This window comes from Gorilla gorilla, chromosome 7, assembly GCF_029281585.2.
Source record: "Gorilla gorilla gorilla isolate KB3781 chromosome 7, NHGRI_mGorGor1-v2.1_pri, whole genome shotgun sequence".
Classification (NCBI taxonomy): Eukaryota; Metazoa; Chordata; class Mammalia; order Primates; family Hominidae; genus Gorilla; species Gorilla gorilla.
The window spans coordinates 50,619,209-50,646,808 of NC_073231.2; the positions used below are offsets into that span (position 1 = coordinate 50,619,209).

Below are 27,600 nucleotides of genomic sequence, written 5' to 3' on the forward strand. Positions count from 1 at the left end.
TATGTGTGTATATGTGTGCCATTGTGCATGTGTGTGTATATATATGTATCTGTATACACACAGGCACACATATACATACATATACATACACAGGTACACATATATATACATATATATATATATACACAGGCACACAGATATATATGGGAGTGATTCCACTGGACTTGCTTGCTATATAATAGAAATAAATGTTTCTGGTTACTTTTCCAAATTTTAAAAAGCTTTATCTATATTTTAGGGAGTAGTTAAGGGTTTTTTTGGTGAATGCTATTTAATGAATTTTCCTCTTACTGGATATTGTGTGTCTGGCCTGTACACATCCTGCACAATCCTGCTTGCCACTCCAAGATGTTGCAGTCAGGTGCACCTGGCATAAACACTATGGCGGAAATACCCTTTTCCCTGTCTGTGTGTGTAAGATAGCTTCTTTCATGCCAGAGGAACTATTTTGGGAGAATGATTCATGTCACATTTTGGCCTCATTACAGTTTTAAGTTGTTAATGATGCCGGTTTGTCTGGAGGTGTAAACATAAGTGTTGTCTTCATATGTGTATGGGAATACCTATAACAGAAAAAGTACTTTCTATTCTTGAGTTACAGTCTAGACTATAAACAAAGAGATTAACAAGATCTTTATCAAAATTCTAATTTTATTGATGAGAAGCATGCTTCTGAAAAAGTACGAATTACTTGTGGCTCTGCCTCCATTCTCCATTTCCAAACACAGATGGAGAGTCAAAGAACTTAATGTCTTATTGTTACAAGCAGATGATTCTATAAAATAAACACTGTGCTTTCTCTTTTGAAATAGTGTGAAAAGTGAGAGCAGGTGTTAAATTACTGTCTTGCTGTTTGTGGTTAAAAGTAACAGGAGGTACAAAATCATTCAAAGTGTATTTAGGTGTGAATGATAAAGTAAGGTGAAGCCATTCTAATTATTCCAGTTTGCTTTCTGGTAACTTTAAAGGATATGGCAAAGTTTCCTTATTTACTCAGTGGTTAACAATGTATGCTGACATTGGAAATGAGGAACTCCTAACATCTGAGTTTGTTACCAGGCCTTGTACACAACAGTGCCTTTAAAGTGTTTATTGGCTGGGTGTGGTGACTCACGTCTGTAATCTCAGCACTTTGGGAGGCCGAAGTGGGTGGATCACGAGGTCAGGAGTTCGCGACCAGTATGGCCAACGTGGTAAAACCCTGTCTCTACTAAAAATACAAAAATTAGCCCGGTGCGATGGCAGGTGCCTGTAATCCCAGCTACTGGGGAGGCTGAGGCAAGAGAATCGCTTGAACCGGGGCAGCAGAGGTTGCAGTGAGCCAAGATCACACCACTGTACTCCAGCCTGGGCGACAGAGAATCCGTCTCAAAAAAAAAAAGTGTTTATTGATTTGTCCCCAAATAACTGAGTTCAAATAGGAAAAAATTAGGTTTGGAATGTGGCTAGATTTTTCTATGATTCTCAGGGAATTCCATGTCCTATCTTAAAATTTTAAAATTGACAAAATATTACTTATTTTATAATTTTAAATTATAAAAGTGAAAATTGAAAAATAAAAAATTAAAGGAATGCTAATGAATTTGTTGTTGTTTGCTATACACCCTTTTTTTTTTTTTTTTTTTTTTTGAGTCTTGCTCTGTTTCCTAGTCTGGAGTGCAGTGGTGTGATCGTGCCTCACAGCAATCTCTGCCTACCAGGTTCAAGTGATTTTCCCACCTCAGCCTCCCACCCAGCATAGCTGGGATTACAGGTATGCATCACCATGCCTGGCTGATTTTTGTATTTTTGGTAGAAATGAGGTTTCACCATGTTGGCCAGGCTGGTCTCGAACTCCTGACCTCAAGTGATCCACCTGCCTCAGCCTCCCAAAGTTCTGGGATTACAGGCATGAGCCACTGTGCCTGGCCTGTTTTTCTTTTTTTTTTTTTTGAGATGGAGTTTTGCTCTTGTTGCCCAGACTGGAGCACGATGTCGTCATCTTGGCTCTCTGCAACCTCCACCTCCCAGTTTCAATCGATTCTCCTGCCTCAGCTTCCCAAGTAGCTGGGATTACAGGCATGTGCCACCACACCCAGCTAATTTTGTATTTTTAGTAGAGACGAGGTTTCACCATGTTGGCCAGGCTGCTCTCGAACTCCTGACCTCAGGTGATCCACCAGCCTTGGCCTCCCAAAGTGTTGGGATTACAGGCGTGACCCACCGTGCCTGGCCTATATGCCCATTTTGATGGCAAGATTTTTGGATACAGTGACAACCTTTTTGATCCACTGGCAGTGAGACATACTCTCCCCACCCCCTTTGGGCATGTGCTTTAAAAAATTATTTTCTGGTTCATCTGTGGTTGGTGCTTTCCATTTGGAAATTTTGACCCATGCCATTTAGGTAGATTTATTCATATTTGAGTAAGTTACTTCAATTAACAGTAAACCAAATGCATTGTAACATCTTATTTAATTCTAACATGGTGGTTTGAAAAAATATTAGCAATCTGAGGACACTTAAGCAGTTTTGTCAATTCAGCTGAATCCAGCCTCATAGCAAAATCTGGTCTTGAATTCCCTCATCCTGCTAGAATCTTCTAGCTATGATGAGTGAAACCTACTTTTTTCTTTTTTTTCCCTTATCTTAGACATAAAAAAAATCTTCTCTTGGTTATTCAGTGACTGCCTCATTAACTAGCCTGGGTCTCTATTTCTAGAAATTAGAATTTAGTGGTTCTGGAGTGGGGTCTGAACACTCATATTAAAAAACAGGGCCGGGTGCTGTGGCTCATGCCTGTAATCCCAGCACTTTGGGAGGCCGAGGCAGGCGGATCACGAGGTCAGGAGATCGAGACCATCCTGGCTGACACGGTGAAACCCCGTCTCTATTAAAAATACAAAAAATTAGCCGGGCGTGGTGGCGGGCGCCTGTAGTCGCGGCTACTCGGGAGGCTGAGGCAGGAGAATGGCATGAACCTGGGAGGTGGAGCTTGCAGTGAGCTGAGATTGCACCACTGCACTCCAGCCTGGGTGACAGAGCGAGACTGTGTCTCAAAAAAGAAAGAAACAAACAAACAAACAAACAAAACAAAACAAAACAAAACAAAACAAAAGCCACCAAAAAGCTCTCCCAATGATTCTTACGCTCTAAGAGGACAATAGGTAAACAAAGGGCAAGCTTCAAAACCAAGATGTAAACATGGACACAAATCTCCAAAGGTCCCCGTTTTTGGAAGTTAACTGGATTGAACTGTGAGATGTCTGTGGTATGAGAGTGAAATGAGAGAACTCCTAACATGTAATAAAACGTCGCTGTATTTCACATTTCCCCTTCTGTCTTCTCAGCCATCATGTATGTCATGGGAGCACTTGGCCCTGCAGTGGGATATTTATTAGGTGGACTTCTTATTGGTTTTTATGTTGATCCCAGAAATCCTGTTCACCTTGACCAGAATGACCCTCGTTTCATTGGAAACTGGTAAGTTCTGTTTTCCAATTTTTAAATTTCAGTTCTTACTAATAATAGTTAAAGTCATGGTACACTTGTATTTAAAATTTTTCCAATGGGGAGACAAAAAATAGCTGAAAGGTGCCTGGGAAGGGGTGACAGGCAGGTTAATAACATCCCAAAGAAAGCTACATCCTAATCCCCAGAACCTATGAATATGTTATCTTACATGGCAAGAGGGACTTTGCAGATGTGATTAAGGACTCTGATATTATTTTAGATGACCTGGGTGGGCCCAGAGTAATCAAAGGAAAGACTGAGGCAGGAGGGCAAGAACCAAAGAAGGAGATTCAATGATTAAAGCACAGGTTGGAGTGTTGTGCCTTGAAGATGGAGGAAGGAGCTGCGAGCAAAGAATGCAGGTGGACTCTAGAAGCTGGAAAAGCAAGGAAATGGGTTCTTCCCCCAGCCTCCAGCCCTTTCAACCATTTTACACTTCTGACCTCCACAACTGTGACATGAATCAGATTGTGTTGCCTGAAGCCACAAAGTGTGTGGTAACTTCTTAAAGCAGAGAGCTTATACAGAGGGTTTGGGGACACTGGCTTAATCTGCATTCTTTAGGATTGGGGTGCTTCCTTTATAGCAGAGTGAAGGAAAAGGACTGCTGTGGCTGTGTGGGGACTTTCCTGCTGACTTTAATCATACCTTTCAGTATCTTTTCTGTGCCTTAAAAAAATACATTGTTTTCACTTTCTTATTGTATTTGTGTGTCTGCTTTACAACACTCTCCCACTGCCTGGAATGCCAGTCCTGCTTTTCCATTGTCACACTCTCAGTGACCCTTTTTTCTTGCTAATATTTTGTTTCCTCATGTGTGCTAGAGATTTAGCTGCTTTCTCGCTTGCTAGGACTTAATTGTCCTGGAAAATAAGTAATGCTTAGGACTCAGAATGAGAACTTCAACTTTGGATGTTATGTTATTTATCCAAATAACAGAGTTGCGTTTGAGTTCTTGCAGTCCTCAACTTGAACATGATAAGTTATTTTTCACAATTGCAAGCACTAACTGAAAATATTGGTGTCCTGAATTCATTTCATGTGGATTGGCAATATATATATATTGATAAGGCATTTTCACTTTATAATAAAGACAATACTTCAGTATTAGAAAAGATATGTGCCAAGTAATTACTCACTCACTTTTTTTTGGAACATAGACACACATGGAGAAAGTAATTACTTTCTAAAAAATGTCTTAGAGTACTTTATTCTCTCTGTGTTTCATTACATAATAATAACATCATAACTCCGAGGTTGGTAGGAATAATGTTTAACACTATTGATTTTCAAAGCAGCTAACAGATATTAGTTGTTATACACACTTCCTATTTTCATAAGTAATGCTCTTTGAAGCTGGAAGTGTTATGTCTGGTAGAATTTTTAAATCATACAGAAAGGAGTTCACCTGTCAGCATTAGGGAAATAACACAGGAGTTTTAAGTTCTTGACTCATAGTGAAATTTTTGGTCTTGTCTGTTTTCTTTCCAGTTCTGAAATTAATCAGAGTAGAGACGTTTTTCATTGTCAGAAAACCAGATTAATTAACTCTATTTATGAACATCCAGCATATGTTCTGTGTTCTATTTAGAGGTCCTTAAGGAGGGCACAATGACAGGGAAACATCTGGAGGGAAAGATGGGGAGAACCAACTCGGGTAGGGAGAAGGAGGGAAGGCAGGAGCTTTATTTAGTCTTACCAGTGCTTTATGCCATCTTTTGAACTGTTTTTAGGAGATGTTAGTCCAGTTGGCAGCAAAATTGAGAGATGAGGGCCGGGTAAGGTGGCTCATGCCTGTAATCCCAACTTTGGGAGGCTGAGGCAGGTGGATCACTTGAAGGTCAGGAGTTCGAGATAACCCTGGCTAACGTGGCGAGCCTCCATCTCTACTAAAAATACAAAAAAATTAGCCGAGTGTGGTGGCGCATGCCTGTAGTCCTAGCTACTTGAGAGGCTGAGGCAGGAGAATCACTTGAACCTGGGAGGTGGAGGTTGCAGTGAGCTGAGATTGCACCATTGCACTCCAGCCTGAGTGACAGAGCGAGACTCTATCTCAAAATAAATAAATAAATAAATAAATAAAATTGAGAGATGAAGAGTATAGACCCTGAATCCATATTCCCCTGGGTTTAAACCCTAGTCTGCCACCTAATACCTATGTGACCTTGGGGAAGTTACTCTGTGCCTCAATTTTTATAATCCATAAAAGAAGGTAGTTAAGGTACTTATTATCATAGGGTCATTGTGAGGAATGAATGAGTTTACATGTCTAGCACTCTAAGTTGTTCCTGCTGTACAGTATGTGTTAGCTATTCAGTCCTTTGAATTTAATCAGTGCTCAAGTAATTTTATCCATTTTTAATGGCTCAATGTTAGTTCTATACATGATAAAGATTGTCAATATAGAAATATATAATGAGGGTCTATTTAAACATGAATTTGAATTTTATTGAGTAACTGCTTGTAACACACTTCTACCTTGAACAAAGACATAGTTATTTGATGCAATGTTATTTTATACGATGTCTAGCAGCAGTGATAAGTTTTCAGTGGGCACATGCTGAAAGGGAGAAGGAAGGAAGGAAGGAATGAATAATGCTAAAATGTATTGGGTGCTTATTTTGTGTCAAGCATTATACTAAGCTCTACAAACATTCTCATTTAAGCCTTGGAACTACCTTGGAACAACCATAGGTAGTCACTGGTATGTGCATTTTGCAGCTGAGGAAATTGATGCTCAGGGAGTTCAATAATTTTCCATTAGCCTCAGAGTCAGTGAGAGCTGGGAAAAGAAACTGACTCCAGAGCACAGCTCTCAGTTCACTCTCTTAACTGGCCCCCTTAGTGAATGGTCTCTGAGTCATGGTTCATGAAAGGGATTTAGGTAGCTTGGCTTTTCAAGTGTAGCTGTTATTGATGTGTCTTTTTCCAACAGGTACTGCCCACTTTCTTGTCTCAGCTTTTCTCAGAGTCCTCTTTAGCATCATTATTATATGATGTGTTGTATCGATGTTATTTGAGACTGTTGAATAATGTGAGTTGGTTTGCTCTGCTTTGAAGTGACCCCACACTTTAATATTATTTTTGTATTATTTTTGTTTATTTGCTGTATTTCTCCCCTTCCTGTTATGCACCTTCACTTTGGGCTATTATGAGTAAATTTTTAATGTTTGCATATAGTCTTAAGTCAATGGCTGGGGCTGGGATGGGCAGGGAGGTTGAGTGCAATGCTATGTAAAAAGCATGCCGGGTGCGGTGGCTCACGCTTATAATCCCAGCACTTTGGGAAGCTAAGGCGGGCAGATCACTTGAGCCCAGGAGTTCAAGACCAACCTGGGCAACATAGTGAGACCCCCCACTTCTCTACAAAACAATAAAAAATTAGCCACTGCGCCTGTAGTCCCAGCTATTTGGTAGGCTGAGGTGGGAGGATCACTTGAGCTCGAGAGGTCAAGGCTGCAGTTAGCCATGATCGTGCCACTGCACTCCAGCCTGGGTGACAGAGTGAGGCACTGTCTCTAAAGAAAAAAATCAAAATAAATAAATAATTAATTAAAAAGCAAACCAGACACACAAAACTAGCTATCATGAACTTACTGTTAATCTGGGGACAGATGTTTTATGACATCCATCATAACACTGTCTTATTTAATTTTGATGATCCCCAAATATACTTAATACCCCACTTGTAGATAAGAAGGCTGATTTGGAAAAGCAAAATAATTTTCACAGGATCCTATAGTAAGCAATTGGTAAAGACAGGATACAAACCCAGGTCTGCCTGAAGCCACAGCCCATGAGTTGTCCCCTACACTACACTGCCTGCCGTCTTCTGGAGAGAGTGTGAGAGCTCAGGGAGCTGCAGGGATTCAGGGGACTGGAATAGAGAGTTCATGGAGAGAGGCTCCAGAGGCAAGTGAGCAGTGCCTGACGGGTAAGGACCTCATAAGCAGCCAAGTACTAAGAGGGCCAGGCATTATCATAGCTATGTTCTCTATAGACAGATGACCTTTTTAGTTATTTTTATTTTTTTTGAGACAGAGTTTCACTCTTGTTGCCCAGGCTAGAGTGCAGTGGCAAGGTCTCAGCTCACTGCAACCTCCGCCTCCTGGGTTCAAGCCGTTCTCCTGCCTCAGCCTCCCGAGTAGCTGGGATTACAGGCACTTGCCACCATGCCTGGCTAATTTTTGTATTTTTAGTTGAGATGGGGTTTCACTATGTTGGGCAGGCTGGTCTCAAACTCCTGACCTCAAGTGATCCACCCATCTCGGTGCTGGTTTTACACCTCAGGTGATCCACCCAAAGTGCTGGGATTACAGGCATGAGCCACCGTAACCAGCTGACATTTTTTAAATTAAAACTGTCTCTTTCAATTTATTTATTCAGCATGTTTTTTTGAGTACCTAATCTGTGTCAGGCACTGGGCTGGTGATTACATTCTGAATAACTGAGATTGCTGGAAGTCTGCCCCGAACAAACTTCTCAAAATAAAGCCCTTTACTGACTATCTTAAAATCTTCATTTGATGTAACTTTAAATATCTTTGAAAATAGCACACTAAATTATTAATGACTAATTGTAGGAATCATTCTCTCAACTGTGACCTTTAGCAGCTGATAACAGCACTTTAATAGAAACATTATTTTAAAAAATGAATTTTCACTTTGCAATGGATCTATAGTCTTACTTGATTGAATTCAGCGTTAATACTTATGATGCTGCTTGCATTCTGGTTACAATTGATGGGAATGTGTTGAGCATTTATGAACTTGGAAGCTTGAATGGCAGAGTTTGGAGGTGAGGAATCATAGTTAGAACGTGGCTACCCTGTTAGGGAGTGCCAGGGACCTCTGATTGCTAAGGAAATGTTGAAAGGGAACTGAGAAATTGCCCCATGGGGCATCATGCAGTCAAGAAGCCCAGGGCTCTAATACTACAATTTCATTCTACTCCCTGTGTTTGCTTCCTAGTGCTCTGCAACGTGGCAATCTCAGGTGAATTTCAAGACAGAATTCTGAGTCTAATAGCTCCTGTTCTACTTCTCTTAGGAAGCTTTCCAATACACATTAATTTCCACTCTCTGAATTTTGGTGTCACTCATAATCTGTACCATATAATCTAATATTTAATTATATACATTTTGCATTTCTTAGAGGTTGTTTCTTTTATTTTTGGCTTGCTTATGAACAGGTTGTAGGTTCTTGAAGGCAAGGACTAAGTTTAAATGTCTTTGTTGGTAACCCTCGTACTTGGTGAAGTATTGTGAAGGCCAGCTAAGTGGGAGGCAATACATTCTCTTTTTTTTTTTTTTAAGTTTTGCTCTGTCACCCAGGCTGGAGTGTGGAGTGCAATGGCCTGATCTCTGCTCACTGCAACATCCGCCTCCCAAGTTCAAGTGATTCTCCTGCCTCAGCCTCCCGAGTAGCTGGGATTACAGGTGCCCACCACCACACCTGGCTAATTTTTGTATTTCTAGTAGAGACAGGGTTTCACCATGTTGGCCAGGCTGGTCTCAAACTCCTGTTTCGGCCTCCCAAAGTGCTGGGATTATAGGTGTGAGTCACCGCGCCCAGCTGGGTCAATACATTCTTAAGTGTTTGCAGAAAAATATTTGAATATTCTCAATAATTTAAAACATATTTCACATGGGATATTAATGCTTTTCTTATGACAAAAAAAGTCTATATTGGTCCACATAACATGCTATTGTCTACATTATTTTTCTATTGAATTTATAATTTAGGGATTTATCATAAAATACACATTGTAGAAGGTTAGCAATGCTAGCAGAACTAACTCATTGGTGCTCAAAAATACTTGAATGAAATTCTAATCAGGTTGCTGATTATAATATTCAGTATAACACTGGTATAATTATTGAGTAGATTTCTCATTTATATCACAGAAAGAGAGAATTCCTTCATTTTCTTAGTTTGCTCAACTTCCTACTGCTTTACAGTTGATTACAAAAAGTTTTCTTCAGAATTTTTTCACCACAAACTTCTGCTTTACTAATTTGTTCTCACTCACAAAAGAAAAGACGTAAATGCTATTCACATTTTCCAATTTTTTAGGTGGAGTGGATTCCTCCTTTGTGCCATTGCAATGTTTCTTGTGATATTCCCAATGTTTACTTTCCCAAAAAAGCTTCCACCTCGACACAAGAAAAAGAAAAAGAAAAAATTTTCTGTTGATGCTGTTAGTGATGACGATGTTCTGAAGGAGAAATCAAACAACAGTGAACAAGCGGACAAAAAAGTTTCTTCGATGGGATTTGGAAAGGATGTCAGAGGTAAAGTATACCTCTTGAATAAATACATGCATGGCAGTTTGATCAGTGCTACTCATAGTGTGATCCCAGGCCCATGCTGTCTACCCACTGTCTGTGGTTGGCCTGTGGCCAGATAAGTACTAAGATTGAGAGTAAGTGTTGCAAACTCTTAGAAACTTGACAGAGTAATTTTTTTGCCTGTTGCATCTAAGAATAATTTAAAAATTAAGGTTATATTTTGTATGTTATTTAAAAATTAATTTTTAAATAATTCATCATTTGTGTATTTTGCAAAAGTATTAGTAGATGACAGACTAGAAATAATAATTTAAAAAAATGGTTTTTCCTCACACACAGTTTGAGAAGCACTGATTTAGATCATAAAGAAACAGATGTCTATATATGTTATTTACTATAATTAGAGATGTCTGATTTTTAAAATATTAAAAATCAAGTGCATTGTGCCATGGAGGGTTTATTTCAGGGGAATAGTGGTTTTGGCAGTGTGGTTTGATGCCTACATAAGTATAATACCTACCACTAGAAAGGGATCTCACTTAGCAGCTCTGTCAAATGCTTGCATGTGGCCCCAGAGAAGGGTGGCCAGGGGATGGACCTCCAAATGCAGTGTAAAAGCATCCAGAAGGTCTTGGTGATATATGGTTTATTTTTTTTCATTTTTATTTCTCTTAAAAATACTGATTATATTAAACTAGATTAGGCAATCTATAACATAAACAATTTGAAGTGATCATGACCAGACAATATTTGTTCAGTATTTCATATATCTGTTGAATGACAATAAGTCCCTTTAATTCCAGAAACCTATAATGTGACACTCCCATTAGATTTAGTTTTGTTTCCAACATTCTCTGAATTGATTTTTTTGATATAAATTATGAAGCATAATATTTACGAAGTACTTTCATCAGTCAAGGTTGTGTTAGGTAAAATTTACCTAGGCACATTATCATCTCATTTTGACTGTGTACACAGTGTGGCCAAAGAGGAACATTTCCAGCCTGGAATAAAGTTACTCATATGTTACAGACATGTCCCTATGGCCTAAGAACAATAATAGTTAGATTGGACCATTTTTAAAGACTATATTTTTTGAAAGCAAATGAAGTGCTATTTCATTGAAAATGCCTCTTTCCAGTTACATTTTAGATGTGGCCCTCTCCCTTCCCATGATTTTGTGACAGTGTGCACTTTTGGAACCGTACATGACTTCTTATGCTCTAATAACATAAAGCATTCTCTGGATGCTGGCATGGCCTGATCTCTTCCCATGTGCACCAGCCCAACATTTTTGTGAACCTATTGTAGGCCATTATGGCTACTATCAAAAGAGTGATTTTTTTTCACAACTCAATTGAGATAAGGTTGATGTCAAAGAATTTAAAACATAGCAATAATCTTTGATTCTTTTTTTTTTTTTTTTTGAGATAGGTCACCCAGGCTGGAGTGCAGTGGTGTGATCTCCACTTACTGCAATCTCTGCCTCCCAGTTTCAAGCAATTCTCCTGCCTCAGCCTCCCGAACAGCTGGCATTACAGGCGCCCACCCATGGCCAGCTAATTTTTGTATTTTTTTTTTTTTTTTTTAGTAGAGATGGTATTCCACCATGTTGGCCAGGCTGGTCTCGAGCTCCTGACCTCAGGTGATCCACCCTCCTCGGCCTCTCAAAGTGCTGGGATTACAGGCGTGAGCCACCGCGCCTGGCCAGCCTTTGAGTCTTCATTTATGGAGACTATAAAGTAGACTCAAAGGGAGAAATAAAGTCATACGTAAGATAAAATTATATGTTTTATAGCTTAGGGTTAGGTGACTTGAGTATGAAATATATGATCTATTGGACAGTAGAAAAAAGCGGGGAGAAGATTGATATCAAATACCAACAGCAGATACAACTGTTGCTGAGAATGAAGTTCTTTTGGAAGATGCAGTGTAGACAATGCTATCAATGCCCTGTCCACATTTTTGGACCCTACTGTTTTCATGGCAGAGGTCCACTAACTGCCAGGACTGAAATCATTTGCCTGAAGGTTTTTCTTTGTGGGCTGAGAAAACTGTTTGGCTCCTGCTTGAGGTGGTTTTCAGGTACCAAGGAATGAAACCCCTGGCCTCCCATGCCCCAGAGAAGTCTTAACCAGATGACTGGATAAACACCGCAGCTCCTGCCCCTCTTGGGGGAGGCAATTCTGAGGTGTGTTTCTGTGTCTTTCGTGGGCTCTCCTCCCATCCAGTGCACTTCGACCACACTCTCCACCCAGTGTTCCCTGAGTTGCCCAAATAAATTACTTAGATGCGAACTCTTGTCTCAGGGCCTTCTCCTGGGGAACCCATACTTAGAAATGCAAGTTCAAAAGCGATCAGGGCCATTGAGAATTCAAAAATGATTTTTGGAAATTGAATATATACACTATTTTATGGGATATCTTCTTGTACTGCCAGGGGTTGCTTTTCTCTGTCTTCTCTATGCTCAGTTTGATGGTTCAAGATATTTTCTTTTAAAAACAAGAATAAGAGGAGTCTTTGAATGGTGATGGGTAGTTGGTTTATAAAATCTGTTTATATTCTGATTTTCTTGTTAGTATTTTTGATAAAGTCTCCTTTTTTTACCCTATGCTTTGATTATCATGACTGATCCTACTTCTGCAGCCAAACCTCCTGACTGGGATACACAGCTGATTCATTTTATTATTTCCACTTGTACTGGATTCTCTAATCATATCAAGACTGGAACTTCAAGAGACACATTATCTTGTTAGAAAGAAATACTGTTTTAATTGAATTACACTGAAAATGTTTTGCTAAAAATGACATTGATGATATAAAATGATGTTCAATTAGAAGATTTAAAATTAATTCATTTTTATCTTGTATACATTGATTTCCTTTAGTGTATCTAATACATATCACCTGAAGAAAGTGACTAATATTTAATATAATTTTCCAAAGGACAAATTAAATCCCCAGGAATCATTCTGCTATTGACATCACTTTTTTTTTTTTTTAACAAAGCTGAGATTTATTATTGAGGTTACTTTTTAACAAAGCTGAGATTTATTATTGAGGTCTTGCCTTAAAAAATGATTCATAGAAAAGTCCATTTTGAGTTAAATCTGAGTTTGAGTCCCAGATCCTTTTTTCCCTTCTATTTTCTGGAGTAGGGCTTCTTTTGGTCTTAATTTTTAAAATTTTTATTCTATTTTAGTTTATTGAGACAGAGTCTCTCTCTGTCACCCAGGCTGGAGTGCAGTGGTGTGATCTTGGCTAGCTGCAGCCTCAACCTTCCAGGCTCAAGTGATCCTTCCTGGCTCAGCCTCCCCAGTAGCTGGGGCTACAGGCCTGTGCCACCACACCTAGGTAATTTTTGCATCTTTTGTACAGATGGGGTTTTACCATGTTTCACAGGCTGATCTAGAACTCCTGGACCCAAGGGATCTGCCTGCCTCAGCCTCCCAACGTGCTGGGATTACAGGTGTGAGCCACCACGCTTGACTTTTTGGTCTTTATTTTATATTTGAAATTTGGATACCAATATTAGTACCTTCAAAGAGGAAGTAGAAGTTGGTAACTTATACTTCCTTAAACAGAAAACTATTGGCCAGGTGCAGTGGCTTATGCCTGTAATCCCAGAACTTTAGGAGGCCGAGGTGGGCGGATTACCTGAGGTCAGGAGTTTGAGACCAACCTGGCCAACATGGCAAAACCGAGTCTCTACTTAAAATAAAAAAATTAGATGGGCGTTGTGGTGGGCACCTGTAATCCCAGCTACTTTGTAGGCTGAGACAGGAGAATCACTTGAACCGGGAGGTGGAGGTTGCAGTGAGCCAAGATTGTGCCACTGCACTCAAGCCTGAGTGACAGAGGCAAGACTGCGTCTCACAAAAAAAAAAAAAAAAAAAAGAAAATTATTTGAGCCATACAGAATGGTGCCCTTTTGGGAAGTTCTATTGTAGAGAATGATAGAAGAAAATATACTCCACCTCCACATTTTAATGACAGACATTGAAAAAATCTGACTCAGTGTTTTCATACTCTTATTATAAATTATGCAGGAATAACGCTGATTTAAGACACCGCGAAGGGGAAAGTAGAATTCTCAGTATATCTGCATTACATTCCACAAAGAAATTAGCATTGATTCCATCAAAAATCTTACCAATAAAAATAAACACTTAAAATATTTAAGTGAATCCATTTTCCTGAGGTTTGAGGTCCAGCATTTTAAAGCATTCCAAATTTAACTGGGCAGGCTTCTATCTAAAAAACTTTTGGTGGCAGTTAATCATAAGAATGATTTTACTTTCTATGTCCACTTTTTAATCTTTGAAGCTTAATTGCTTAGTATTATTAATTAAGCATAAAATGTAACAGATTTTTCTCTGCTAGAATTTTGTCTGTTAGAGTGCAATATATTTAAAATCCTAACTAAATAAAATAGTTACCCTGAGGTGATAAACTGATTTAAAGAGGCTACTGAAAGTTGGAGAATTTTGCTCATGGAAGGATAATGTTGGCATCATTGAATTCACTGAATGTTCACTCTATAGAGGGTGCTGTACTCCATGCTTTAGTTATACAGTTGAGTGAGCCATGGTTTACCCTCTAAGAGCTTAGAGTCCACTGAGGGAGCCAGGACAAATACAGATGGAAATGTATTAAAGGCCATAAAAAGAGAACAGGTGCAATGGTGTGGAGGTTCAAGGCTGCAGAAGGAGCATCCAGTTGAGGGATCAGGAAAAGTTATATGGAGGAGGTGGCATTTGAGATGAACCTCGAAAGACTGGGAGGATTTCAGTAGGTGGAGGCGGGTGTCAGGAATGTTCAGGCAGAGAGAGCAAAGGCCAGAAAACTGGGACTGTGTAGATGTATTTGAAAGTGCTGAACAAGCGTTTTGTGGTAGTTGTGTTGGATATATGTGGCAGAGGCCTGGGAGATGAGGTTGGGAAGGTCAAGCAGGGCACATGGTGGAGAGCGTGAGTTCTAGCGTGAGTTCTTCAATTTCTTTTCTAACGGGGAATGGGGAGGTTTGAGTTGGTGTTTGGTAGCACTCAAAGAGGTAGATTAGGGAGGAGGAGGAGCAGATTGTCAGGAAGGGGAGCAGGTAGACAGCTGCAGACAGAGCCCAGTGGAGAGGTTTCGACTAGTAGAGAAGGAAGGGACAGCAGCCTGCTAAACTGGCCCTGCTGCTTCGACCCTTGCCCCCTTTCTACCTGCCTTCCCTTCAGCAGCCAGAAATGTTAAAATGCCACTCCTTTGCTCAAAGCTGTGTGGTCTCCCAGCTCATTCATAGAAAAGTCCACTCCTTTATGACCTATGATTTAACCCCTGGTTACCTCTTCGACTTTATCTCCTTTCAGTCCCACTTGTTTATTGTGTGTTCTGCTTCAGCCCCACTGTGCTCATTGTTGGTCCTCAAACGTGCCAGACAGTCTCACCCCAGGACTTTTACACTTGCCACGCTTGTGCTGGGAATGTTCTCTCACTTCCCTCAGTGCACTTCCCACATGGCCCCTTTTCAGTGAGGCCTTCCTTAGCCACCCTGTTAAAAATCTCTGACCTCTCCTTCAAGGCTTCTTACCTCCATCCTGCCTTTAGTGTTCCCCTTAGCACCCATCACTCACTCACCTACCATGGATTTTACTTACTTATTTATTGTCTCCCCAATGAGAAAGTAAGCTCCATGAAGACAGGAATTTTTTTTTTTTTTTTGTCCATTACATTTCCTGCTAAGTTTACACCACCTAGTAGGTACATAGTAAATATTTGATGAATGAATTATTGAATGAGAAAAAGAGGTCATTTTCTTTTTCTTTTTTTTTTTGAGACTATCTCGCTTTGTCTCACTCTGTCTTGCTCTGGAGTGCAGTGGCATGATCTCTGCTCACTGCAACCTCCGCCTCCCAGACTCAAGTGATTCTCCTGCCTCAGCCTCCTGAGTAGTTGGGATTACAGGCACCCACCCCCACACCTGGCTAATTTTTATATTTTTAGTAAAGATGGGGTTTCACCATGTTGGCCAGGCTGGTCTTGAACTCCTGACCTCAGATGATCCATTGCCTCGGCCTCCCAAAATGTTGGGATTACAGGTGTGAGCCACTGCGCCCGGTGAAACAGGTCATTTCTTTAGGGTGTGACAACTGATATGGGAATGATGGAGAGAGATACCAGAGGTGATTATAGGGTTTGAACCTCAGATAATGGGGAGAGGAACTAGTTGAGAGAAGCAGAAGGAATAGATTCTGAACTTGAGCTGCCTAAGAACACCCAGAACCATTGCATATGCTCCTTTGCTAGGTGTTTTGGAACAAGTATAGTATGAATGTGTTCAGGTCCGTTTTTGACGCAGCAAAGAGGGATCACTAAAAGCTACATGCCTGGGCCCTGTGCTCTTAGTCTTCTTGCATACTGCCTTTACTAAATAGCACTTTAATTTTGTGTTTGCAGTTTTATTGAAAGCTGCTGCTTGAATTCCCCATACTTGCCATAGGATGGTTGCTCAGTGCCCTTTATATAAAACCTCTTTCTTTGGATCAATGGTTCTCAAACCCAGCCTACATCAGCATCACCACAAAGGCTCCCTAAAACCCAGGTCTTTAGGCCCCAGTCCACAGTCTCCGATTCAGTAGGTCTGGAGTGCGGCCTGAGAGTTAGCGTTTTTGAACAATTTCCCAGATGATACTGAAGCTGTTGGTCCAGGAACTGCACTGTGAAAACCACAGCTCCAGAACATAGTTAGGAAAAACTTTGTTTTCCAGGAAGAAAGTAGAATGTTTCTGTGTTTCTGATAATGATGATTATACAGCTTTTTGCTTTGATGGCCAGGACAGTCAGAGTCAAATCTAAAATCCAGGAAAAGTCTTATGGCCACATTTAATTCTTTCTCCCAGTTTGGATGCTCTGCTCTATTTATGTTTTCTGTGTATCGAATTATTTGTTTCTTTCCTGTCTATTATTTTATTGTATGTATGATTTCTGGTAGTAAGCCACATCTTTAGATTTGGACTTGCAGCTTAGGAGGTGAAAGGTAGATGGTAACAGTCCAGGCAGAGAATCCCTGAAAAAGCAAGCTCTTTCTTTATACTCAGCAAAATAACTGTGGGGTGATTCATCAAAGTAGCATCTCCTTAGAAAGATATGTGAACACACTCATGAGTGCTGATTTAAACAAGCAAGGTAGTACTGTGGCCAGGAGCCACTAATGATGTATTTTAGGCCCTGGCAGCCATGTGTACCCCCTTGTTGTAGGCAAGTGTCTCAGGCTCAATGTGCTAAGCTGCGAGGTGACTGTGGCGTGCTAGTGTCATCTAGCTCCTGTCTTTTCCAGGCAAGCAGCAAATGCCATTTGCTGGTGTGTTTTGGAGGGGAGGGAGGACTTAGAGTACCTTCATGGGGCCTTATGATTGGGAAACCCGTGGGGTCATTTCTTTCAAAGAAAATGAGCAGGAAATGAGGGCACATAGGTCCTGTGTTGGCCATGTTGCATATGATAAGCAGTCTTGGTTTTGCTTTTACAGAAAACCCTGACTAAAAATAGTTTGATTCTTCTGGATAACAGGCATGGAAAAGTTGTATCTGCCAAATGCTCAAGAACATACAGGATCATGTGAGATTCACAGGCCACAGAAGTTACTAAGGTTTTCACTGCAGGACGATCATATGTTTTCACCAGCTTTTTGACGCACCAGAAGGCTTTAAAGAATAAAAATGATAGGAACTGCAAGATTAGAGATAATGGAACATTTAAATACAGTCATCCCTTGGTATCCACAGGGGATTGGTTCCAGAACTCCTTGGTGGATACCAAAATCCATGATGCTCAAGTCTCTGATATAAAAATGGTGCAGTATTTGCATATAAGCTACGCACATCCTCTGGTATACTTTAAATCATCTCTCGTTACTTACAATACCTAATACAATGTTAATGCTGTGTAAATAGTTGTTTTATGGTCTTGATTAGGGAATAAGGACAAGAAAAAAGTCTGATGTGTTCAATACAGATGCACTCATTCATTTTTTTTTTCTGAGTATTTTCAATCTGTGGTTGGTTGAATCCATGGATGCAGAATCCATGGATGCAGAATCCATGGATATAGAGGACCAACTGCACTTTAAGTACTCATAAAAGAAGAGGATCAAGAAGTTTCATGAGATGTTAAAGGCTGTTCAATAATTTGCACCCATGGGATTTTAACTTATAGAGATGTCTGAGTGATGATATGACGAGGTTAATACCGCTGGTAGAATAAATTACTTACACTTCCTAAGAGAAGGGGGCATGCCTTGCTATGCAGGGCCGCAGGGGGAGCATCAGGTTGGTCAGGAGGCAGAATCGGAGCAAGGCCAGAGTCTAGGCCACAGCCTTTGTTGGGATCTCCTTGGGAAAGAGCTTAGGATTGGCTAGTTTGAATAATGTCCATAGGCTGTGGGCTATAAGGATGATCTCCAGTTGTCTGGTACCTGACCCTGGGTGATTTAGGACAGGTGAAGTGTGTGTGAGTTAGATAAGGAGGTGGTTGGGGCTACCAACTTGGGATTGGTTGCTTTGCTTATGAAAGGTATGCTTGCAGTGGCAGCTGAGCCCAATGCTATCTCTAAGAAGTGGCTATAGTCCTGGGAGGGCAGTCTCTCGCTGGCCGGCAAGCTTTTTAAGAAGTCAAAGCATTATAAAATATAGAAATTTACAAACATGATTAATATAGAAGCTTATGTGTTCTAGCTGGAGTATCTGCTCACTGGCCTCCTTCAGCCATAATTATCACGTGGTGTTCCCTCTGTCTTTCTTTATTACACCACTTTTCTTCCTCCGCCTTGAGGAGGCCTTTCCTATGCCCTCAAGGCAAAGGCCTTGGTACTGCCCATGTGCTTTGCAAAGCACCCTGTATTTTGGCAGTATCACATTATTTTAAAATTTATCAATAAAAATCCCCATCTTTTATATAACTATGACCTTCTACTCTGGTTGCTTTCATCTTCACTCTTGGTCTCTGTGCCCAATGTGAATTTTATGCCTTGTTTGACTTTAGTCCCTTTAAGCTGACTTTATCTGCTTGTTCGATCACTCTTCTCTCAAAATGTACTTTTATATAAGAAATAGGTGTTATTTAAGACTTTTAGGAAAGGACTAGATGGGTTTCCAAATGGAACCCAATAATTTAATTATTGAGATAAATGCCTGGCAATATCTATCCTAAGGAAATTTCTTTTTTCTATTTTTCTTTCTTTTTCACAAATGTCTTTATTGGACAATCACTACAGGACTAAGAACTCAGGATTCATACATGAAAAGTTACAGACCTTGCCCTCGAAGGGAGGCAGAAAAGAAAGTAGACACAATGTTAATATGTTAAGTCCTAAAATGGAGGTATGCACATTCTAAGAAGGTGGAAGGAAGAGGAGGAAGGAATCCATGTTGGCTGCTTGAGTCAGGGAGGACTTTCAGGGATGACACGTTTCTGCATCCTTTTAAAATTGCAGCTTTTAAAACAAGATCCTAAAAGTAATACATGTTCATGACAGAAAATTTAGAGAATAAAATAAAAGTGAATTCCAATCCCATTTCTGAAAATAAAATGCTTAACTTTTTTTAATAGTAAGAAAGTATGTATATTTTGAAACTAGATAGATGTGGTGGTTGCACAACATTGTGACTGTACTGAATTCCACTAACATTTTTACTTTAAAATAGTTAATTTTATATTCTGTGAATTTTGGCACAATAAATTATTTTTTTAAAAGGGTATGTATTTTAGTGGAATTTAAACATTAGGAAAATAAACTGCCTGGGCTACTAAATTTTAGATAAATGTTAGTATGTCTGGATATATCCATGTCAAAAATTATGAAAAGCATTAAGAGGGGCCAGTATGTTTGTTTGGTATTTAATACTCATAATTTATACCTGGGTAGAAATGTACATTTTGGGGTAATAAAATTTAGTCAACTGCTTCATAGTAATACTAACTTATCTATTTTGTATAATAATAAAACAAGCACTAGTCCTCATCCCACCCCCAGTTTAAATTTTAAAAAAAGATGTAAAAGGAACAAAATTAATAGCTTATGTTTACTTTTAGAAGGGCTCTTTAGAAGAACATAAAAGAAATGTTGGTGTGGATGCACAATGTCGGTGGGTAAAAACAAACACACGAACAACACATCCTGGGGAAGGAATTTTCTTGCAACCAGAAAAAAAACTAATCAGAAAATTAATGAAGGTTAAAAAAGATCTTTGGTGAAAAACTAATTAGCATACAGAAATTAGTATTCCTAATTATGACTTTGAATCTTGAAGAAAATGTCAGATTATGCTATGCATTCACTAGTATTACCAGTTAATACAACAAAAATATTTAAAGCTTTGTTGCTTAAAGAGGCAATCACTCAGAAATCTGAAAAATTAAGCATATCTCTTTCCCAGATACGCTGGATAAAGGACAATATTGTATATTTTCTGTTTCTCCTGTTAATATTTTAATTCTTCTTTAATGGACATTTTAGTTTATAATCTTATCTGATGCCATTAAGGATTCTTTAGCATTAAAAGGACCATAATTTTCTATTTTCAGTGAGTTCACCACTGTGGACCACCTTTCGTCTTATGACTTACGCTTTCTTAGCTCTTAACCTGCTCCCCAGGAGGAAATTATGTCTCTTTGGAATGGACTCCATTTTTTCACAAGTATATGGCTATTGCTTTAGTACAAATTATTACAGTGATATAATAAAGAATGTTAATAAATGCATTCCAAGTATATTTTTTGAGTGCCTCCTATAGGCCAGATGAATGCTGGGAGCTGAAGATGTGCAGATACCCCAAGGTCCTGCAGTCATAGCTTTTATAGTCTCCTGAAAGGAACAGACAAGTAAACACATGCAGCTACCTAAGAATTGATGACTAGAGCTATGGACCAAGTACATGGGAGCACAGAGAGGGAGCCCCCTAGACTGTCTAGAGAAGCTGTGGATGCTTCCTACAGGGGCAGATGCCAATCCTGAAAGTTGATGGATGAGTTTGACATTTGCCAAGGAGATAGGTGGGGAATACCACAAATAGTACAGAGATGAAGAAGACCATGCCATGGATGAAGCTTGGGGCAGGGCAACCGTAGGAATACAGAGTGGAAGGGTAGGCAGCGGCCCGCTCTCACAGGCCTGGCGCACTCAGTGGTGTTCATGGTAGCTGGGCCTTCTTCTTATGCTTCTTATGCTTGGTCAATCCCTTTGTTGGCATATGTTTTTCAAATATATCATTAAAACAAAGTTTGTTTCAGTAATCTAACACAACAGCAAAAAGACATGATATAGATCCTTTCAGGTTGTAAAGAGCATAAGCCAGTTCCAGCCACCTGAGATACTGGGGTTCTGGTGCAAGGCTCCGGGGGAGAGGAGAAGCCCCAGCGGCTGGGCCCCTGGCAGATAGGGATGTGCCCATTGCCATTGAGCTCCACAGTCACTCTGCAGACTCCACTGTGGCTCCAGGTTCAGTTTTTCTTACTTTTGTCTCTCACTCAAATCTTCATACTCCCTACCTAATTAGCCCTTTATAGTCTCCAATGCAAACACTCCAAGGGAAGCAAAGTCAGGGGGTTTTTGGCCAGTCTTTGCTCACATAGGGTGCCTTAGGCCTCTGGTGGCTGTTGGGTTGCCTGTAGATAGCACCTCTGAGTCCCGCCTCCTTCCCTGGTCCAATCAGCTCATTTGGGGATATCAGGTCCTATGGTAAAAACCTTGCAGCTTCTGTATAAGGAGCCACACAGGATGGGTCTTTCAGTGTGACAGGGACTTGCAGAGCCCTCTTCAGCCTGGGATATATTTCTTATCAAACTAAATAAACTTCCAGGAAGTTCGTCTCTCTGCCCACTTGAAAAGATGATTGCACCTTTCAGGTTCGCTGAAGTTGGTGCTTGTTTAAGCTTTGCTCATCCAAATAAAGGCCTTTTGTAGTACTAGTTACTCGGGAGGCTGATGTGGGAGGATTGCTTGAGCCCTGAGTTTGAGGTTGCAGTGACCTATGATCACTTCATTGCATACTGGTCTGGGCGAAAGAGGGAGACCCTATCTAAAACAAACAAACAAACAAAAATAAAGACCTTCATCAAATACAGACTTTAAATTATGACTTATTTCACAAATAAGCATAAAATATTCACACATGCTGGAACCCACTTGGCTAATGGTCAAAAAATTACAAACATATCAATACCTTCTGCCTTATATCATGCTGTGATCAATAGGTTTGGAGAATAAATTACGGCCTCTGCCCTCAGTGAGACTGATCCAGTCTCTCCTAAACACCATCCCTTATCAGCTTCCATAAGAATCTGGTCACAGCCAGGCACAGTGGCTCACGCCTGTAATCCCAGCACTTTGGGTGGCCGAGGAGGGCAGATCACAAGGTCAGGAGATTGAGACCATCCTGGCTAACATGGTGAAACTCCGTCTCTACTAAAAATATAAAACATTAGCCAGGCATGGTGGCAAGTGCCTGTAATCCCAGCTACTTGGGAGGCTGAGGCAGGAGAATCACTTGAACCCTGAGGGCAGAGGTTACAGTCAGCTGAGATCACACCACTGCACTCCAGCCTGGGCAACAGAGCGAGACTCTGTCTCAAAAAAAAAAAAGAATCCACTTGCACCACCTATCTCAGATTTTCTGAATTTTGACCAAAGGCTTTGGAGGCCCCTGGGTGCACCAGATTTATTGCAGCACAGCTCTGTTGTGATTGGAGTGCAATTTAACACCAGGTCCGCGTGCACGTGATCATGGGGCCGCCTATACTGTCATCGATGTGCACCTGGAAGGAGCAAATGATCTGCCAATGCTATTAACACTTCTTTTAAAAGTGATTTCAGAGTATAGACCACCTTAAATTATAACCTCTTGAATTTTGGTGCTTTGTGTTGAATTTTATTCCTACTTTACTACTGTTTAAGGCATCTCCTGGTTTTAGTGCCAGCCTGAATTTGTAAGATTTCCTAGCATTAAATGATCAAAAAATGATAATCACTATCATTATTTCATCATCTCTCCTTCATCATGCTTTTTACTGCATCTTTGGTTTTACAATGACACAGTTATAAATGACACCAAGAAACTGATCTAAAATATATTTTGTAGCATAAAAATTAAGTATTTGGTTGCAAATTTAGGAAGGTTTAACAACTTCTTTGCTAACTTAGTCTTCTAAATTTTGTGTTTTTTAAATAATTTTGAATTTACATGAAAGCTATAGAAATAGCACAGGGCACGAGTGTACCCTACATCCTGATTCCCCAATTGTTAACATTTCTGAGAAATTGAGGGTGTGGTACTCTACTGTCCCTAATACTTCAGTATATGTTTCCTAAGTACAAGAACACTCTCCTATATAACCACAGGACAGCCATAAGAATCAGACAATTCACATTGATCTGGTGCTACCATCTAAACCATAGGCCCCAGTCAAATTTGCTGATTATCCCAATAATGCCCATGATGTCCAAGATTCAATCCAGGATCACATGCGTGTAGTTTTTGTGCCCTTTAGTCTCCTTAAACCTAAATCAGTTACTCATCCTTTTTTGTTTCTCATGACCTTGGTCTTTTAAAACAGGTACAAGCAAGTAACTTTGTATATCCATTAACTTTGAATATCCTTCAGTTTGGATTTGGTGATGTTTCCTGATTTATGCATGTTTGCAGGCACACCACTGAAATGATGCTATGCTCAGTACATAGGAGCAGAGACACACAGTGTTAATTTGCCCTGTCACTAGTAGGCTTTTATCACTGGGATAAGATAGTATTTGCCAGGTTCCTTCATTCTAAAGTTAATAAGTATAATGTATTATTAATCAATGAGTAATTAAAAAGAACTTTGTGGGGAAATATTTTGAGGCTATGTAAATACAGTTGACACCTATTATTTGTGGCAGCTATGTTCTATAAAGTCACTGTGAACACTGGATTAGCCTGGACTGAACTTCACTCCTACGGAGGGTACAGGGTTGGGTTCCTATTACAACATAATCCTCAACCAATCAATCAATACATGACCTCGCTTTATGTATCTTTCTGTTTAAAGACTCCTTATTTAATATATAGGGTTGATTCATTATCATTGAACTTATGGTCAATTGCACTGTAACTCATGCCTGAAGGAAGCTTATCTAACATGAGTATTTTCTCCATAAGGCACATCTTAGTCTTTTGCACTTTAGGAACCCTAGACAGCACTGCAGCACAAGGGATTTTAAACAATGAGATCACCAACAAAAAGTACAAAAATGCAAAGCATGTGAGACAGTGTATTATGAAAAGGACACGAGTTTACAATATGAGAGCAGAAACAAGAAAGCAGAGTGTCACCTTGTTCCACCTCAGCTGGGAATGTGTGCATTGGACGACTCAAATTTTTCTCTGGTCTGCATGTGACTGTGAAAGTGCTGTGAGTGTTAATTTTTGGGGTTACAAATAAATTTTAGCAAGTAGATGTCTTTGGAAATTTGGAATCTGTGAATAATAAAAACTGACTATATTTCATTCCTATTAGATTTTTGCTTACTGGTTTAGCATCTACAGAGGTCAAATTGGCCCAGATTGGGCTATTGAGAATCCTTCAAGCTGTCTTCTGTGTCCTTATGACATGTCCTCACCATTCCATGAGCACATTTTTGCTTTCTTGTTCAACAAGATTTTCTAGGCTTATCTTTTATTATCTCTGCTCCAGTTGTAAAGTTAGACATTTTTCCAGGGAACTCTTGTTCCTTTTAGTAGAAGATGGTTTTTAGAAATCAAGAATTGGGTGCTAGGTGGATGCATTCCTACCAGGGTGTCATGACTTCTAAGCCTTGTGAGCAGACGGAGAAGGACCTATATTTATACCCACATACAAACACACACACAGTCTATCATCCATGTATCTATCTTCCTCTAATCTATTTATCTATCTGTCTATCTGAACCATGAATTCATACCAGTACCTCCAGTTCCAATCTGATGTAGAACGATCCCCCTTTCCATATTTGTAACTCTCTTCTTTGGCAGTTAGAAAACTGATTTCCATTATTTTCAATGTATTTATAACTTGCTAAGTCTCCTTTGATGTAAAAAATTACCCAGTCCCACCAACCAAAGGTACAACCCTGTATACTGTTCTCCCACCCCAACTCCTGGAGGGCTGTAGGCTGAAAGCTCAGCCCCAGTAAAGGAGAATGAGAAAGGTAGAAGAAAGGAACTTAGAGTCACTGAAGGTCTGAACTTCTGCTAATTCTTCTTAGATAACAGCAGACTTTTTTAATAAAAGAAGAGAGAACCATCATGCATGTTTTTAGTTACCCTTGAAATTAGAAGGCTATTTTATCATGCCAAATGGCTATAGAAGAAAAACCCGTTCAATATAACCAGTATTTCTTAAAATAGTCATGTGATAGTATGTTACTTTCTTATGTTAAAAATTTATTTTATATTTCTCCCAGATGTTTAAGAGTCAACACATTGGCTTTTAATATGCTGCTAAACTTAATTTGAATCTTTAAATGTGGATAGGTAATCTTAACTTTCTAAGTTCTAAATTTTGGATATGACATTTTAATTTACAGTGTTTACGAGAGGCTGTAGGATGATTTTATGAAGCACTTTGATTATGTTTTTCTCTGGTGTGTTTATCCATGTCAAAAAATAAAGCATGCATCTTAATTTTTATTTTAAATTGTTAATTTAAACTTTAGAAATTAAATTAAAATATAGAACATTAAATTTAGTTAAAATTTTAAAATGATGATAGTGAGCAGTCTTAACTTTCTAAGTTTCAAATTTTGGTCAACAGGAGGCTATGAATTATAGCTTTAATAAAAGTTCTAGGCTAATTTTAATGAAATGACTTCATTATGTTGAAAGAGATAACCGTTCTGAGATGACTGTATTGCCAAAAATAATACAGCTTACCTTTTCTATGAAGATACATAAAGTTCACATAAATGTACATTAATTCACAGAACATAAACCCTTAATTGTCTGGTGTTATATATTTCTCCCAGATGTTTAAGAGTCAACACATTGGCTTTTAATATACTGCCAAGCTTAACTTGAATCTCTAAATGTTGATAGGTAATCTTAACTTTCTAAGTTCTAAATTTTGGATATGACATTTTAATTTACAGTGTTTACAAGAGGCTGTAGGATGAGTATGATTGAGAAGTATATAGTTGCCATATAAAATACATTGTTTTGGTTTGTTTGATTTTTAATCAAATAGAATTACACACATATATGTACATCTATTTTTGCAGCTTGCTTTACACATTAATACAAATATTCCTTGGAGTTCTTTTATGCCAGTACATACAGCTCTATTTCGTTTTTAACTACTGTCTAGTTTTCCATTATATGGCTGTGCCATCATTTATTTAAACATTTCCCACTGATGGAAATGTAGATTCCCCCCTCCTACATTTTTGGTATTATAAATGATGCTCCAGTGAAAATACTTGCACATATACCTTGAAGCACATAGATGGCAGGTTCTGTGAAATAAATGCCTAGACTCAAGGGTGAGGCTTTACTTTCTTTCTTGGAGGCAGCTCAGCAGGTGCTAAACCCCCACCTTTCAGCTCTCCTTCCTCTTTGGAGATCTTTGTTCCCCAATTCAAGCACCTCAGAGTGTCTGACCTGATGGCCGCATTCTTTTAGCTTTTTAAACTGTGGCTATTTCCTGTTTCATAATGAGACTTGACAATCAGAAGTATAACATCATGTAGATGCCCACAGAAGCAGAATAGCTACATAATAATATTACTTGGGAGAAGTGGAAATTGTAATTTAAGGCTGCATTGCAGGCACTTTACACATCTAGCGGACTTTAAGGCCTTAACAATAAATAGCATTGCTTTAATTACTGAAGAAATGCAAATAATTCTAACAGTTTTTGAAACAGGAACTATCAGTTGGGTACTGCTTGTAAGGATATTTGTGTATGGGTATGTTTTTAGGTACTTTACTTAATTTCCATATCCTGGTTGAAAGTTAAAAAAAAAAACAAACAAAACAAAATCTATTTAAAGAGGATGGTTTCTAATCGTCATCAGATCTTTCTATTTTTGTTCTTTGGTGGCAAATGTTGCTGAATGGCTATTTCCAGTTCATTTCAAAAGCAATTCAGTTTTATTTTGTTTTCCATCCATTGTTTATAACATTCATTTGTCATTTTTGTCATTTTGTAGACCTACCAAGAGCAGCTGTCAGGATCTTAAGCAACATGACATTCCTTTTTGTGAGTTTGTCATACACAGCTGAGAGTGCCATTGTAACTGCTTTCATTACCTTCATTCCCAAGTTCATCGAGTCACAGTTTGGTATCCCAGCCTCCAATGCCAGCATCTACACTGGTAAGGCACTGCCACTAGGGCTGCTTGAAAACATGATCATTTTGACCATGAAATGGAATGGGTGAAGAGAAAGTTCAATCTAACATCGAAGTGTTAAGCTAGTTCATTAACAGCTACCTTTCCCCCCAGATTTTAGGAGGAGGAAATCCTGGAAAGTGTTCTCTTTGATTCAGATTGTATTACCATGTGACACATTTCCCAACTGTGTTTTGGGAAGGGAGAGAATTTTGCATATTTATATTTCTATGGTTCTCAGTTTAAAAAATGAAATAGGCAATGACATTCAAATTTAAATCTAAATAGATCTTTTTATGGGTTGGCATGGGTTTTAAAGTGTTAAGTTAAAAAAATTGATAACCTGAAATATAGATCAGTTTCATGGTAGCAGGATTTCCCCTTCAGAAATGTGGACAGATTTTATTTGAATTACTGGAGATGTGTGAAGTTGAAAAGGAA

General features: G+C 39.3%; 1 protein-coding gene across 1 annotated transcript in view; it reads left to right on the forward strand.

Moving 5' to 3' along the window:
• The window catches only part of SLCO5A1 (solute carrier organic anion transporter family member 5A1), a 159,199-nt gene that overhangs the window by 68,447 nt on the left and 63,152 nt on the right, over positions 1-27,600 (forward strand). Inside the window, exons 3-5 of the mRNA XM_031013855.3 lie at positions 3,330-3,462; positions 9,567-9,784; positions 26,980-27,144. Of these exons, the coding sequence (XP_030869715.3) occupies positions 3,330-3,462; positions 9,567-9,784; positions 26,980-27,144 (516 nt within the window). The remainder of the gene's footprint in view (positions 1-3,329; positions 3,463-9,566; positions 9,785-26,979; positions 27,145-27,600) is intronic.